The sequence below is a fragment of the Meles meles genome, chromosome 3 (assembly GCF_922984935.1).
Source record: "Meles meles chromosome 3, mMelMel3.1 paternal haplotype, whole genome shotgun sequence".
Classification (NCBI taxonomy): Eukaryota; Metazoa; Chordata; class Mammalia; order Carnivora; family Mustelidae; genus Meles; species Meles meles.
In genome coordinates this window covers 110,508,384-110,524,579 of record NC_060068.1, presented here as the reverse complement: position 1 = coordinate 110,524,579, position 16,196 = coordinate 110,508,384, and the positions used below count along the sequence as shown (strand labels likewise).

The 16,196-nt window shown below is 37.5% G+C and overlaps 1 protein-coding gene across 2 annotated transcripts in view; it reads left to right on the top strand.

Annotated features, from left to right (window-relative positions):
* DDX46 (DEAD-box helicase 46) overlaps window positions 1–16,196 on the top strand; it is a 67,387-nt gene that overhangs the window by 11,496 nt on the left and 39,695 nt on the right. For both annotated transcript variants that reach the window (XM_045999733.1, XM_045999734.1), the window contains 9 exons: window positions 2,872–3,037; window positions 6,332–6,483; window positions 7,402–7,515; window positions 8,744–8,909; window positions 9,631–9,751; window positions 10,330–10,505; window positions 11,440–11,561; window positions 14,181–14,259; window positions 16,009–16,091. In XM_045999733.1, the coding sequence (XP_045855689.1) occupies window positions 2,872–3,037; window positions 6,332–6,483; window positions 7,402–7,515; window positions 8,744–8,909; window positions 9,631–9,751; window positions 10,330–10,505; window positions 11,440–11,561; window positions 14,181–14,259; window positions 16,009–16,091 (1,179 nt within the window). The remainder of the gene's footprint in view (window positions 1–2,871; window positions 3,038–6,331; window positions 6,484–7,401; window positions 7,516–8,743; window positions 8,910–9,630; window positions 9,752–10,329; window positions 10,506–11,439; window positions 11,562–14,180; window positions 14,260–16,008; window positions 16,092–16,196) is intronic.

Sequence of the window (16,196 nt, the reverse complement as noted above, 5' to 3'; positions counted from 1 at the left end):
TGGGATTATGACCTGAGCTAAAGGCAGATGATTAACCAGCTGAGCCACCCGGGCGTCCCTATTTTTATTTTATTTTTTCAAAATATTTTATTTATTTGATAGAGATATCACAAGTAGGCAGAGAGGCAGGCAGAGAGAGAGGGAAGAAGCAGGCTCCCTGCTGAGCAAGAGAGCCCAATGCGGGGCTCAATCCCAGGACCCTGAGATCGTGACCTGAGCTGAAGGCAGAGGCTTTAAGCTACTGAGCCACCCAGGCGCCCCCCTATTTTTATTTTTAAATGATATATGTAAAAAACTAAAACCAAAAAAGAGATAAAGTAAAAACTGTCCCTCTTAGAGGAGTTATTTCTCAAAAATACTGCATATCTGTATACATGATCTGTTTTTACTTAACAAAAGGTGATCATGCTATGTGTTATTCTGTACCTTGCTTTTGTTCCTTATTTTATTTATTTACTTATTTTTTATTAAGTAATCTCTACTCCTGATGTAGGGTTCAAACTCAGCCCCCAGATCATGATTTGCAGGTTCCACTGACTGAGCCAGCCAGGTGCCCTGCTTTTGTTCATTTTTAAATTATGCTCTATTTTTTCAATATATAAGGTCTGAAGAAGAACACAGCAGTATACACAACATCCAACTTAAATAGCGTGCCTTGTTGTTTTCTTGGAGATTTTCTGTAACTGCATATATAGATATAGCTCATTGTTTTTAATGCCTGCATGGTGTTTTGTTGAAACAAAGTAAGAAAATCACCTTTGATGGATATTTAGGTTATTTTCAGTCCTCATTATGAACAGTGGTGTGTGAATCCTTTTACACATGTATTTTGTGAATGTACTATAGGGTAAATTGGTATCAATGAAATGGCTTTGTCAGTGGGTATATGTATTTAACATTTTGACAAATAGGATCAAAATGCCCTCCAAAAGAGTGGTATACCTTTTTTTTTTTTTCCTTAAAGTTTAATATATATTTAAGTAATCTCTTCATCCAGGGTGGGTCTATACTCATCTCATGACCCTAAGATTAAGAGTCGCATGTTCTTCTGAGTGAGCCAGCCAGGTGCCCTAAGTTTTGTTTTTGTTTTAATTGTTTTTTTTTTTTTTTTTAAGATTTTATTTATTTGACAGAGAGAGAGACATACACAGCGAGAGAGGTAACAGAAGCAGGGAGAATGGGAGAGGGAGAAGCAGGCTTCCTGCTGAGGAGGGAGCCTGATGTGGGGCTCAATTCCAGGACCCTGGGATCATGACCTGAACCAAAGGCAGATGCTTAATGACTGAGCCACCCATGTGCCCCTTTAATTAAGTTTTTAACTTTAATTCCAGGGTATTTAACATCCAGTGTTATATTAGTTTCAGGTCACCATTAAAATTTTGTGGTATTTTCTTTTTTTTAATTTATTTTTTATTTTTTTTTTAAGATTTTATTTATTTATTTGACAGAGAGAGAGATCACAAGTAGGCAGAGAGGCAGGCAGAGAGAGAGGAGGAAGCGGGCTCCCCGCGGAGCAGAGAGCCCGATGTGGTATTTTCTTTGACTGTTTTTTGAGGTAGTATTTCCGTATCTATCTATAATGATAGCATATGTAAATTTTTTTTTTAAGATTTTATTTATTCGTGAGAGAGACAGAGTACAAGCTGAGGGAGGGGCAGATGGAGAGGGACAAGCATACTCCCCACTGATCAGAAAGCCCATATCAGAGCTCAATCCCACCATCCTAAGATCATGACCTGAGCCAAAGTCAGACATTTAACAGGCTGACCCACCCAGACACCCCGGCATATGTCAGTTTCTTATTTTTACGATGTTTAATCATTGAGTTCCTGCTTAGGTCTAAGGAAGTGGTTTGCTTTCTCCTTTTCAGAGTATTATTTATTTATTTATCTGATGGACAGAGATCACAAGTAGGCAGAGAGGCAGGCAGAGAGAGAGAGGGAAGCAGGCTCCCCACCAAGCAGAGAGCCCGATGTGGAGCTCAATCACAGGACCCTGGGATCACGACCTGAGCTGAAGGCAGAGGCTTTAACCCACTGAGCCAACCAGGCGCCCCTCTTTTTCAGAGTATTATTAATCATCCTGATAAAGTCTTTGGAATGGCTGTTTCTAGGAAACTTAGACTTAAAGACCAAAAGACCAAAACTTTTTAATCATGTTGATAAATAGCTTTCACTTACTCACTAATTTTTTTTTTTTTAAGATTTTATTTATTTGACAGACAGAGATCACAAGTAGGCAAAAAGGCAGGCGGAGAGAGAGGAAGGGAAGCAGGCTCCCCACTGAGCAGAGAGCCTGATGCGGGGCTTGATCTAGGAACCTGGGAATACGACCTGAGCCAGAGACAGAGGCTTTAACCCACAAGTAGCCACCCAGGTGCCCCACTTACTCACTGATTTGTAGTAGAAAATTTCTTTTTCATGGAGGCAGTCTTTGAGGAGTGTAGAGGATTTAAACTTGAGAATAACTAATAACTGGGGAATTATGCTTATTAATTCATCTAGTTTCTCATTTCAGGAAGAAAGTGGATTCATGTTTGCATCTTGCCTGAAGTTAAAATGAGATTAATTAATCATGTTTGAAGTCTGCTTTCTTAGTTGAAGATGCTTTTTATTGTTTGCTGGTATATTCGTAGATATATTTGAAAGATGTGTCCCTGCAATTGTATCGGTTTGGAAGCTATAATAAATAAAGCTGCTATAAACACTCAAAAAAAAAAAAGATGACTGATCTAAATCTGGTGTAAATTGAGTTTGTAAATACAGCTGTTTTTCGTTTTCCTTTTTATATAATTTGAGAGTTTATATGGAATATTGCTGGAATAAAGTTGTTGATCTTTCTTTCCTTCTGTATCTCTCATTTCCCCCCAAGAACTTTGATCAGAATAAGCTGGAAGAAGAAATGAGAAAGCGAAAAGAAAGAGTAGAAAAATGGCGAGAAGAGCAACGTAAAAAGGCCATGGAAAACATAGGGGAACTGAAAAAAGAAATTGAAGAGATGAAACAAGGGAAAAAATGGAGCTTAGAAGATGATGATGGTACATTCATTTGTTAGATAGTCTGTATAATAATTCATGTAGCATATTCTAGAAATATGAGTAATGTCTCATGCTGGGAATTTTTAGGCCATTTTTTACTGTGGAAAATACAGCTTTTTAACCTTTTTTTAAAGATTTTATTAGTGAGAGAGCGAGCATGAGAGGGGGGCGGGGGGGTCGGGGGGAGAAGGAGAAGCAGAGTCCCCGTGTGGGGCTTAGTCCTAACCTGAGCCAAAGGTAGACGCTTAACTGACTGAGCCACCCAGGTGCCCCAACCATTTTTTAAATATATATATATATTTTTTAAAGATTTTATCCATTTATTTGACACACAGAGAGAGAGAGAGAGATCACAAGTAGGCAGAGAGGCAGGCAGAGAGAGGGTGGAAAGCAGGCTCTGTGCCGAGCAGAGAGCCTGATGTGGGGCTCGGATCCCAGGACCCTGAGATCATGACCCGAGCCAAAGGCAGAGGCTTAACCCAGTGAGCCACCCATATATCTTATATTTGAGATATAATCTCATTTATTAAAGGTGCCCCTTTAATATATCTTTTAAAGATATATTAAAATATTAAATATTTTAAATATTAAATATTAAAATATATCTTTATATATTTTTTAAATAAGATATCTTATTTAAATAAGATATCTTTTAAAGATATATTATAAAGATAAAGCTAGAGCATGAATGCATATGAATTGGGGGAGAAGCAGAGAGAGGGAGAGCAAATCTGAAGCAGACTCAGCAGGAGGCTGGACTCAGGGCTTGATCCCACAACCACGAAAGCATGATCTGAACTGAAATCCAGAGTTAGTTGCTTAACCAACAGAGCCACCCGGGCACCCTGATTTATTTTTTTAAAGATCTATCCATTTGAGAGAGGGAACAATCGGGGAGTGGCAGAGGGATAGAGAATCCTCAGGCAGGCTCTCTGCTGAGTGAGGAACCTGATGCAGGGCTTGATCCCAGGACCCTGAGATCATGACCTGACCTGTAACCAAGAGTCAGATGCTCAACCTACTTACCTATCCAGGGCCCTCATTTTTTTTTTTTTTAAGATTTTTATTTATTTATTTGACAGAGAGAGAGATCACAAGTAGGCAGAGAGGCAGGCAGAGAGAGAGGAGGAAGCAGGCTCCCCGCGGAGCAGAGAGCCCGATGCGGGGCTCGATCCCAGGACCCTGAGATCATGACCTGAGCCGAAGGCAGAGGCTTAATCCACTGAGCCACCCAGGCGCCCCCAGGGCCCTCATTTTAACCATTATTCAGTGTACCGGTCTGTGGCATTAAATAAATTCATGGTGTTCATCACCCATCACTACTATCCATTTCTAGAACTTTTTCATCATTCCAAACAGAAAGTCTGTACCCAATACAGATTTCTTTTTCTTTCTTTCTTTTTTTTTTTTTTTTAAATATTTTATTTATTTACTTGTCAGAGAGTATGCATGCACAAGGAGGGGAAGCCGCAGGTGGAAGGAAAAGCAGGCTCCCCACCCAGCAAGGAGCCCAAGGTGGGACTCGATCCCAGGACACTGGGATCATGACCCGAACCGATGGCAGCCACTTAACTGACTCAGCCACCCAGGCATCCCCAGACTTCTTTTATTCTATTCTTTTCTTTTTCTTTCTTTCTTCCTTCTTTCCTTCCATCCTTTCTTTTTTTTTATTTTTAAAACTTTTATGTAACTGCAACACCCAGTGTAAGACTTGAACCCCACAACTCTGAGATAAAGAGTCTCATGCTTCACTGACTGAACTAGCCAGGTGCCCCCTGTACCCAGTAAAATTTCCCCATCTTTCCCTCAATTCTACTATCAATTTGCCTATTCCAGGTACCTTATATAATTTCAGTCATATAGTCTTTGTCCTTTTGCATCTGGGCTTATTTCACTTAGCATAATGTCAAGGTTCTTCCATGTTGTAGCTTATATCAGAATTTCATTCCTTTTTTATGGCTGAATAGGAGTCCATTTTGTTTATAATACTACATTGTGTTTATTTGTCTGTTGGATATGTGGGTTTTTTTCACCTTTTGGCTGTTGTGAATAATACTGCTATGAATAATGTGGGAAATATCTCTTTTTCTGGTTCTTTTGGATATATACCTAGAAGTGGAATTGCTGAATTCGTATTGATATATTAAATCTCTCTTGTAATATTTATGTTAATATGTGAATTGTAGTATAGTGTTCAATAAGGATTACTGATTTTACTTTAGACTGGAGAGTTGGGTTCTTATGGTCATAGTCAGTAAACAGCTCTTTAATTATTATATGACAAATAAGAATGTTAGTAATGAAGATAAATTAAGAGCATGTTTTCAGGTTCCTCCTGATTTTTCATAACTTAGGAGAGAAATATTTTCCTGCCATATCTGTTTTTGACCTTGATGTTTTAGTGAAGTAGATAGTATGACATTTTATAGAAAAGTGGACTTCTGCTCCGTTTTTTTGTGAAAATTCAGTGATTTTTTTTTTTGTGAAAGTTTCGTAAAATGCTTTACTTTTTTTTTTTTTAAAGATTTTATTTATTTATTTGACAGATCACAAGCAGGCAGAAGAGAGGCAGACAGAGAGAGAGGAGGAAGCAGGCTCCCTGCTGAGCAGAGAGCCCAATGTAGGGCTCGATCCCAGGACCCTGGAATCATGACCTGAGCCGAAAGCAGAGGCTTTAACCCACTGAGCCACCCAAGTGCCCCTCACAGAGTGGTTTAAATAGATGAAAGAATTGTATCTTTAAGGGGAAATGATGTCTTAGTTATATGAAAAAAAAAAAAAAAAAAGTTAGGTTGTCTTGAATTTAAAATGCTTGTTTTTCCTCTGAAAGCAATTTTTCTGGGACACCTGGGTGGCTGAGTTGGTTAAGCATCTGCCTTTGGCTTAGGTCATGATCCCAAGGTCCTGGAATGGAGCCCTGCATTGGGTTCTCTGCTCAAATCCTGTTTCTCCTTCTGCCTGCTGCTCTCCCTGCTTGTGCTCTTTCTGTCAAAGAAATAAATAAGAGCTTTTAAAAAATAAAAAGTAATTGAAAGAAAAGAAACCTATCTATCATTAGGAATTTTTAGTCCTGCCTCTTTTCAGTTTACCTTATGTATTAATATTACTACTTAAAACTGATACATACTTGATCTAGAAACACTTAAGTGTGTGTAGTTGCAATGCAGTGTGCCTGGGTTGATTGGAAGGAAGGGCATTTAGGCAGGGAGGGAACGGGTAATGGTGGGCTGTGATATGATTATTAAGTACTTCTTTTGGAAACCTGTGAACAGAAAAGTGATTCTTCTATTTTAGATGATGAAGATGATCCTGCAGAGGCTGAAAAGGAAGGAAATGAAATGGAGGGTGAGGAGTTAGATCCATTAGATGCTTACATGGAAGAAGTAAAGGAGGAAGTAAAGAAGTTTAATATGAGAAGTGTGAAAGGTGGTGGGGGAAATGAAAAGGTAAGCCATTTTCTCTTAATTTTGAAGATTTATCCAGTATTCTTAATTGGATAATTTGAATTTTTATCATGGTGACTTACTGCTGACTTGCCTGACTTTAGAAAGTTGTTTCCCCCCCATCTCAGAAATGTTAGTACTTTTTCTTGGTACCACAGAGGCTCAGGAGTTTTAGCTGTAAACATTCTTTGAAAAGTCACTCTTATGCCACCATCTTTGATACCTTTGCTTACTATTGACTTCCCAGTAGGTCTTCTCCAGACCTTTGCAGTTTCATCTTTTGTGCTTGAGGACATGTTTCTTTCTTTTTTTTTTTTTTTAATTTTTAAATTAACATATAGTGTATTATTAGCCCCAGGAGTACAGGTCTGAGAATCGCCAGGTTTACAAACTTCACAGCACTCACCATAGTGTTTCTTTTTTTTTTTTTCTAATGGTGTTTGTTACCTTTTCATAGAATATATAGTTTAGTTTTTTTATTATCTTTATTGTTTTTCCCGTCTTGTAAAATAAAAGCTCCCTAAGAGATGTGAAGCTTCTCTGCGTTGTTTATTGATTTATTGTAAGTTCCCTGAACGTGTCTGGCTTGTCCAGTGAGTAAAAAGTACCATTTAGTAGTATTTTTAAAATGAACTATATTGTAATATTAGATGTTATATAACTTTATATATTATGTAAAATATTAAATTACACAGTATTATATAAAATATGCAGTAAACTAATATAATGCAGTTATGCTACATTTTAAAATTTAAACCAATTCATCAAGAGAAAGCAGACTTGTCTTTTTTGTCAATTAACTTTTTAGTGGTAACTAAGTTAATTTGGATTATAAATTGTGGCAGTTATTATTGTGTTTCATTTGCATACAATTTGATTTTCACTTTTGCAAATACTTTATATATCCATCTTTAATTTTAGAAGTCTGGGCCAACAGTCACAAAAGTTGTCACTGTCGTGACAACCAAAAAAGCGGTGGTAGATTCTGATAAGAAGAAAGGTGAGCTGATGGAGAATGACCAGGATGCCATGGAGGTGATTTTTCTTTAATTTTGACTTTGTTCATGATACTATTCTAGAAGGATTTATTAGAAAGCATTGGTGGAGTTGTGTTTTTCAGTTATAGAAACTAATGTTAGGAGGCATTCTTGCTATTCTCAACAGTACTGTTGCTGCATATCCAGTGGGTAGAACATTCTGCTATCTTTGACGTTTTTCTGTATGCCCACGTTTTGCTTCCCCTCTGCCCCTCATGAACTTACCTCAGACATACAGGGTAGGAGAAGACATAAAGTGACAGAATTAATTGAATTTCTTCCTACTAACGTGCCTTGTAAAGATTTGTGTGAGGGAATTATTTCAAAACTTCCTTAAAACTATATTAGAGGGGCGCCTGGGTGGCTCAGTGGTTTAAGCCGCTGCCTTCGGCTCAGGTCATGATCTCAGGGTCCTGGGATCGAGTGCCGCATCGGGCTCTCTGCTTGGCAGGGAGCCTGCTTCCCTCTCACTCTTTCTGCCTGCCTCTCTGCCTACTTGTGATCTCTCTCTGTCAAATAAATAAAATCTTTAAAAAAAAACCAAAAAAACAAAACTATATTAGAATTGGGTGCCTGGGTGGCTCAGTGGGTTTAGCCTCTACCTTCCGCTCAGGTCATGATCCCAGGGTTCTGGGATCGAGCCCCACATTGGGCTGTCTGCTCAGCAGGGAGCCTCCTTCCCCCTCTCTCTGTCTCTGCCTTCCTCTCTGCCTACTTGTGATCTTTGTCTGTCAAATAAATAAATAAAATCTTTTAAAAAAAAAAGCTATATTAGAATTATTTTTGGTTTTTTAGCCGTATGTTGTCGCTATGATGTTCTGTGAGGGCCCAGAATAAAGAATGTAAGAAAGTAAAAGCCAAGGAATATTTTCTAGGAGAGGAAGAATTTATTTATCTGTTTATTTATATTTTTAAGAGAGAAAGATTTTATCTTACTGTAAGTAATTAATTAATTTTAAAGATTTTTCATTTATTTGAAAGAGAGAGAGCACAAATGGAAGGGAGGGACAGAGGGAGAAGGAGAAACAGACTCCCTGCTCTGCGGGAAGCTGGATGTGGGGCTAGATCCTGCAACCCTGGGATCACGACCTGAGCTGAAGACAGACAGCTTAGCCAACTAAGCCACCCAGGTGTCCCAACAGAGGAGAATTTTAAAAGCTAGGAATATTGCCTTGCATAAGGAGGAAGTAGTAATGGTTTTAGGTTTTTAATATTTTTTTTAATAGTATTCTTCAGAAGAGGAAGAAGTTGATCTTCAGACAGCTCTTACAGGATATCAGACAAAACAGAGAAAGCTTCTAGAACCAGTGGACCATGGCAAAATTGAATATGAACCATTCAGAAAAAACTTTTATGTTGAAGTTCCAGAATTAGCAAAAATGTCTCAAGAGGGTAAAATTATTTCTTTGATTTATTGGTTATTTTGGAAATGGGGATGTGCATTGCTTTGCTTAGGAGAAATAATGGATCGGTCTGTGAGTTGATGCATGGGGAGGAGGAATTTGCATGGCTTACTTGAAGAAATGAGAAAGGAAGCTAGACTGCCAGAAGTCATTCTAGAGAGTATGAACATTTGCAAAGATTCAGACCAGTGAGGAGTCCGTGTAGTTTTGGAAGTATTTTTTAAAATGAGCGAAAATTAGTTTTGCTCTTGTAGTTGAAGTTTTTAGGGTTAAGAGTACTCTTCACGTGAAGTTACCACATTAAGTATTGTTAGCCTTTTCCTTCTGGGACTTGAGGGTTAGGAACCAACATGAAACTGTAATTCTGGTATTGAATAAGGATAATCTGAACAACTCTTGCTTGGAGAAAAACTGTTTGTGTTTACCTGTCAGCTATTGTTTTTTACTAATGTGATATGAGACAGGATAAAAGCCAAGTTATAGAAATTAGAGTATTCCTTTTTGTCCCCAGTTAGTTGTAGACTAATTGTATTAACTGTCTCCATGAGCTGTTCAGTAGTTTGTCCTGTAGCTTTTCTGTGGAATTACCTTTAGTAGCACTAAAAAAAAGATTTTTTAAAGATTTTTAAATTTAACTGTGGCTGATTGAAAAGTAGAAGGCATTAATGGAAAAATATTTAACAGCTTTTAATCTGGGTTTTGTTTCATAGAGGTCAATGTATTTCGGTTAGAAATGGAAGGCATTACTGTCAAGGGAAAAGGTTGCCCCAAACCAATTAAGTCTTGGGTCCAGTGTGGAATTTCCATGAAGATCTTAAACTCTCTCAAAAAGTAAGTGGTTAGCAATTATCTACATTTTTCAGTGTCTTACTATTTAGAATGGCTCTTTTATACAATTAACTCTGTTACATTTTTATTCTAATAGGAAAACTTACTATGTTTTTCTTGAACAGCTTTATTGAGATAGCATTTACATGTTGTAAAGTTTGTTTTTTGAGTTTACAGTTCAGTGATTTTTTGTATACTTATGGAGTTAACACAGTCATCACCATAATCTAATTTCAAAACATTTCATTTTCCCAAAAAGAGGCCTTGTATCCATTTGTAGTCACACTTCTTCCTTCTCCTCTCCTAAGCAGCCACTAATCTACTCTCTCTAGATTTGTCTATCGTGGACATTTCCTGTAAATGGGATTGTACTAATGTAGTCTTCCGTGACTGGCTTTTTGACTTAGCATAACATTTTCAGTGTTCATCCATGATATAGAATGCCTCAGTACTTCACTTCTTTTTGGCAAATAATATTTCGTTGTACAGACATACCACATTTTGGAGAACCTTGTTATGGAACTTTGAGAGACCCAGAGATCTCACTTTTTACCTTGTCTTACTTTGGTTTCCTTTTTAAGGCATGGCTATGAAAAGCCCACTCCAATCCAAACCCAGGCGATTCCTGCTATAATGTCTGGACGAGATTTGATTGGTATTGCCAAGACTGGAAGTGGAAAGACCATTGCTTTTCTCTTACCCATGTTTAGACACATCATGGATCAGAGGTCATTAGAAGAAGGAGAGGGGCCAATAGGTACAATTCCTTTCATTAAACTGTTTTTTCAGGTAACAACTTTGCTGTCAGTTAATCAGAAAGACCTGATACTTTGTAATGTTACATGTAACAATAAAGATGTCTTTATGTACATTTCCTTTATAAATTTGGCACTTTGGGGCTGATTTCCCCTTACCAGCAGGTGGAGTGAGAATCTTCAGAGCTCTGGAGTGACATCTCAGAAGTACAAAAACAGCCTCTCCTGGCACAGCTCAATTTTTAAACTCAGACTCGGCAGGTAGACTCCTCGTGCATCTATCTGTTTATTTATATTGAGGTTTGTGCTTAGCGAGTATCATGGATCAGTGAACTCAACATGGAAGATTGTAGGGAAATTTATTTCCTTTTTTTATTTTTGGCCTTAAAAGGCTGTATAGTGCCAGAATTTCATTCAGGATTAGGTCTACAGATTCATTTCTTGATTCATTTGGCAGAGATCTGTTTTGCAAATTTGAGTAGGGTTTTGGAAATTTGTTCAGCTCCTCTCTTGGAAAAAGAGGGCACAATATATTCCTACTCTGTCTGCCCCTCAGACCATGGTTGTTTCCGGATACCGAGGTATGGCTCTGCAGCACAGTGAGTCACTTGATTATCTTTGCTCTGTGATTTGCGGTTGAGAATGATTTGCATTCTTCTCAACCAGGTATTTTCCTGATGGTCGAGTGAGGCATTTAACTCTCATTTATCTTTCTATAGCATGTTCTTAAAATCTACTTAAAATTATCCTACACCACAATGTCTGCTGTTCTAAAGCTTTTGAAATAGGATTTTCTAAGGTCTGTAAAACAAATAAAAACAAAAACAAAAATTAGACTGAGAAATTTGAGTGTTGTTGCAGAGGTTAAATTTAACACTTCAATGCATAGCCTCCAGAATTTCGGTGGATAGTCTTTTGACATATTTATCTTTTCAGCTGTCATCATGACTCCAACTCGAGAACTGGCTTTACAGATTACTAAAGAATGTAAGAAGTTTTCGAAGACCCTGGGACTTAGAGTGGTGTGTGTTTATGGAGGAACAGGAATCAGTGAACAGGTAGTTACAAAAGGAACATTCAGTTTTTCCATTCTTTTCTTAAATCATTTAATAATGTGAAAGTGATTTGTTTTAGTGTTTTGTATACCCATTGCTTTTATACATTTATGTTTTTAGTATTTTCTTGTCAGGGAGTCAGGGAAGGGCAGAGGGAAAGGGGAGAGAGAATGTTCAGCAGGTTCCACGCCCAGCATGCTGCCCAGTGCTGTGCTTGATCTCACATCCCTGAAATCATGACCTGAGCCGAAATCAAGAGTCAGGTGCTTGTCCAACTAAGCCACCCAAGCATCCCTCTGTGTACGTTGATTGCTTTCAAAATCTTAAAAAAATATGAGGTGTGACAATAAAGTGAGGATGAATTATGCTAATACTTTATTTTAGGATCTTGAGTCTTTTTAAAAATATTTATTTATTTTAGAGAGAGCATGGGAGGGGAGGGACAGAAAGAGAGAGGAAGAGTCTTAAGCAAACTCTGTGCTTAGCATGGAGCCCACCATGGGGCTCCATCTCATCAGCCTGAGATCATGATCTGAGCGGAAACCAAGTGTTGGACACTTAACTGACTGTACCACCCAGGTACCCAGGATTTTGAGTCATTTTTGTATGTTTGCTTTCCTGTTCCTCTTCATCTTCCTCTGCTCAAGGAAGGCAGATAATTTTTTTCCATTCTACTGGTAAAGAAATGACAAGAAAGATATGTTGATTAAAGTATTTAGGTTAATAAGACTTAGTTTGTTCTAGACTTCTGATTCCAGACCAGCATTTATTTTCTCTAATTCATATGACATCTTTACAAGGTGGTGATGAGTGTTTTCTGCAGTATCAGTTTTATCTGTGTCCTTAAATAATTTCAGCAAGAATTATTTAATCATACCTTTTTTAAAAAATATATTATTTACTTATTCGGCAGACAGAGATCACAGGTAGGCAGAGAGGCAAACAGAGACAGAGGGAAAAGCAGGCTCCCTGCTGAGCAGAGAGCCCGATGCAAGGCTTGATCCCAGGACCCTAGGATCATGACCTGAGCGGAAGGCAGAGACTTTAACCCACTGAGCCACTCAGGCACCCCTAATCATACCTTTGTTCATTCTCTTTACTTTGGCATTTCTCCAAGTGTCTTTTTTTTTTAATTTATTTTTTATTTATTCATTTCAGAGAGAATATGAGCAAGGGGAGGTGGGTGGAGAGGGCCAGAAAGAGAGGGAGAAGCAGACTCCCCACTAAGTAGGGATCCAGATGCAAGACTTGATCCCAGGACCCTGAGGTTTTGACCCCAGCCAAAGGCAGATGCTTAACCAACTGAGTCACCCAGGTGCTCCTCTCCAAGTGTCTTCGGAAGAACGACAGTCATTAGATATTTTGCTTTAACTAGAAGGAGGGAAAAAAAATGGGTTCTGTGATCAAATAAATTTTGGAAATGTCACATTTTATAGGGTTAATGTAGGGTTTTTTCCAGTAGGACTTCTTAGTCTTTAATAACAAATATGTCTTGTGATACTAGAAAAATGGGATAAATTAAGTGACATTTTCTGAACTTATTTAACCACAATACCTTTTCTGAGGAATAGTTGCTTTTGTTAAACAGTTTATGTTTTCTGAATTTATCTTCCTCAGTTGTTTTGATGACAGTTTATTGTAAGAAATGATATTTAAAAACTAACTTGATACATGTGAATATTATATATAGAAGTCAAACAAAAGTTTTATGATATCTAACACATTCTGGTTTTTCCATTCTATTTCAGCTTTAAAACACTGGTTGTGTCCTCTCTCTCTCTGCCTGCCTCTCTGCCTACTTGTAATCTCTGTCAAATAAATAAATCTTTAAAAAAAAAAGGGGGCGCCTGGGTGGCTCAGCGGGTTAAAGCCTCTGCCTTCAGCTCAGGTCATGATCCCAGGATCCTGGGATCGAGCCCCGCATCAGGCTCTCTGCTTAGCGGAGAGCCTGCTTCCTCCTCTCTCTCTCTGCCTGCCTCTCTGCCTACTTGTAATCTCTGTCAAATAAATAAATCTTTAAAAAAAAAAAAAAAAAAACACTGGTTGTGACTTTTATAATGATTCACAAGTGGAAACAACTCTTAACTTGAAATAATTGATCTATATACTTGGTTTAATTACTGCTCTCTCATGTTCCTTTCTTAGTTTTGAGGGATTGGGTCAAATTAAAATTGGTAGGGGCGCCTGGGTGGCTCAGTGGGTTAAAACCTCTGCCTTTGGCTCAGGTCATGATCTCAGGGTCCTGGGATCGAGCCCCGCATCGGGCTCTCTGCTCCGCGGGGAGCCTGCTTCCTCCTCTCTCTCTGCCTGCCTCTCTGCCTAGTTGTGATTTCTCTCTGTCAAATAAATAAAATATTTAAAAAAAAATTAAAATTGGTAAATGCTCTGGTTCTCATTGAGTTCAAAGTTACAGTACCATGTGGTCGTGTTGCTGTTTCCTCTTCCTTTAGGAGTGCTCCAGCATTCCAAAGAATTAAGCAGGAATCTTCGGAGCCTTCTAATCAGACCTCACTGTCTTTACCCTATGGAGCTGTGCAAAGACCCTGGGCAGTATTTTCAGATCTGTTCAAATAAATAAGTAACAGTGATAAATAGACTGTAAAATTTCGTCTTTTTCATTAGATTGCTGAGCTGAAAAGAGGTGCTGAAATTATTGTTTGCACACCTGGTCGAATGATCGACATGTTAGCAGCTAACAGTGGTAAGTCAGGGGTATTTTTTTTGTTCTCATTTCTCTTTTTTGAATTCTGTACATTTTTGTTAAAGCAGATACATGAAATCACCAAAGTGTTTTTATATTTCTTCTTAAAGCTGTAATATCTTAAAATTTGTATTGCAACAAGCTTATAAGATTATTGCAGTTTAATTCACAACTTTTTTTCAGAACTAACTCCATTTCATCTTTTTAGCCTTTAATATGGATTCTTAATCAAATTTTGGCCTAGCCTTGCTTTTAGCAGCGGTGCAGGGGTGGACTTTTTATTATTATTCTAAACTTTAGACTTTTTCCTCTACAGGAGCTAGTATTTTCTTACAATACTGGGTAAATTAAGGTATTGCAGCTTCAAGAAATGTTATCTTTTGTAAATATTGCATGTTTTTTAGCTCATATGTTGTACTTTGTTAAATTATTCCCTATCAAAACTGTTACTAAACTGTTGACATTATTTAACTTCTGTGGAGAAAGGCCCTTCAAGATTTATAGAACTGGGCTTCCGAGACGTAAGCCATCCAAGGTAGGTCATTTAATGCTGTTCCCAACTTTGCAGATCTAATGGGGGCTGCAGATGTTAGTATGGAATACTTAATATTAGAAAGCATTTATTTTGGCTTCATTTCTTATTTTTTTGAAGAAAATGCTTTCAAAGGTTTCCATTGCAGTATTCAGTATATACATAATAGAGTATTAAAAACTGTAAGTAATGCATGTTTTTCATAGCATTCTGCTTGAATTTTTGTATACATTTATTTCTAATTCTCCATGATGTTGGTGAAGTGACATTGAAGTTGTTCAATAAATCTCTGTGCCTGTACAGCATACAAAAAGTTTTGGGTTGAATACTGATAAAATAATCCCTTGTTTTTTCTCAATGCTGCATTGATTAAGTCTCCTGACATTCATCTTGATTAATTTTACCTTTTTCCTTTATCTGTCCTTTTGATTTATATTGAATAACTATTTTATACATGTTTTTGCCAGGTGATTGATTCTTCAGTTGATAGAAATGCTTGTGTTAATCCTTTAGAAAGGCTTTCCTGTGTATGTATTTAGTTTTTTCTGGCTAAGAAGTGCTTTGCAACTATTTAAACCAGTGGGAGTGTTTAATAAAATTGAACTTATATCTTTGTATAGGAAAAAGTATATATGCAATACATTGGTATTATAGCTTTTATGTAGTACTGTAGTTACCTGATGATGTTGAATAGCTTCTCATTAATATCTTGACGTGCCCATTAGAAGCTTCTAACTATATGGAAGTAGTTTATAAATTAATATAAAAAGGAGGTTTTCTACATCTAAAATAGTTAGCACTGGAACTTGCTTTCCACACATACGCTGTAATCTCTAATATGTTTTTTCCTAGGTGATGCTGTCAGATAATGGCTGATGTGGCTCGATGCTTCATCTCAGTCTTAGTTTTATGATGTGTTTTGGAGAGGGCTGTTTTCTGAATTTTACAGGTCCTTCAGGCCCTATGATGGTATGCAAGAGACGAGTTTGACAAAATAAAGGGCCTCATATACCCATTGTCAGAAAGTACTTGCCATTAGATTAAGATCTTGTAGACCAAAATTTTGTTTCACTGTTTAAACATACCTAACTTACCCCTCTGGTTAAGTCAGGCATTTTAGTTCCCTTTACAGTTTTTTAAGTTCTTGGTAGTCATAAAATGAATTATGACTGATTTTTTAGTTTTCGTTTTGTCTTTATCTTTTTTCCTCATCTTAGGTCGGGTCACAAATCTTCGAAGAGTGACATACGTTGTTTTAGATGAAGCAGACAGAATGTTTGACATGGGTTTTGAACCACAGGTAATCACTAAATGTCATAGTGTTCTGAACTGTAAAATAAACCTTGTAACTACCATGAAAATGAGTTGTTCGTATGGTGTCTGAAATTTTCACACACATTTTGTT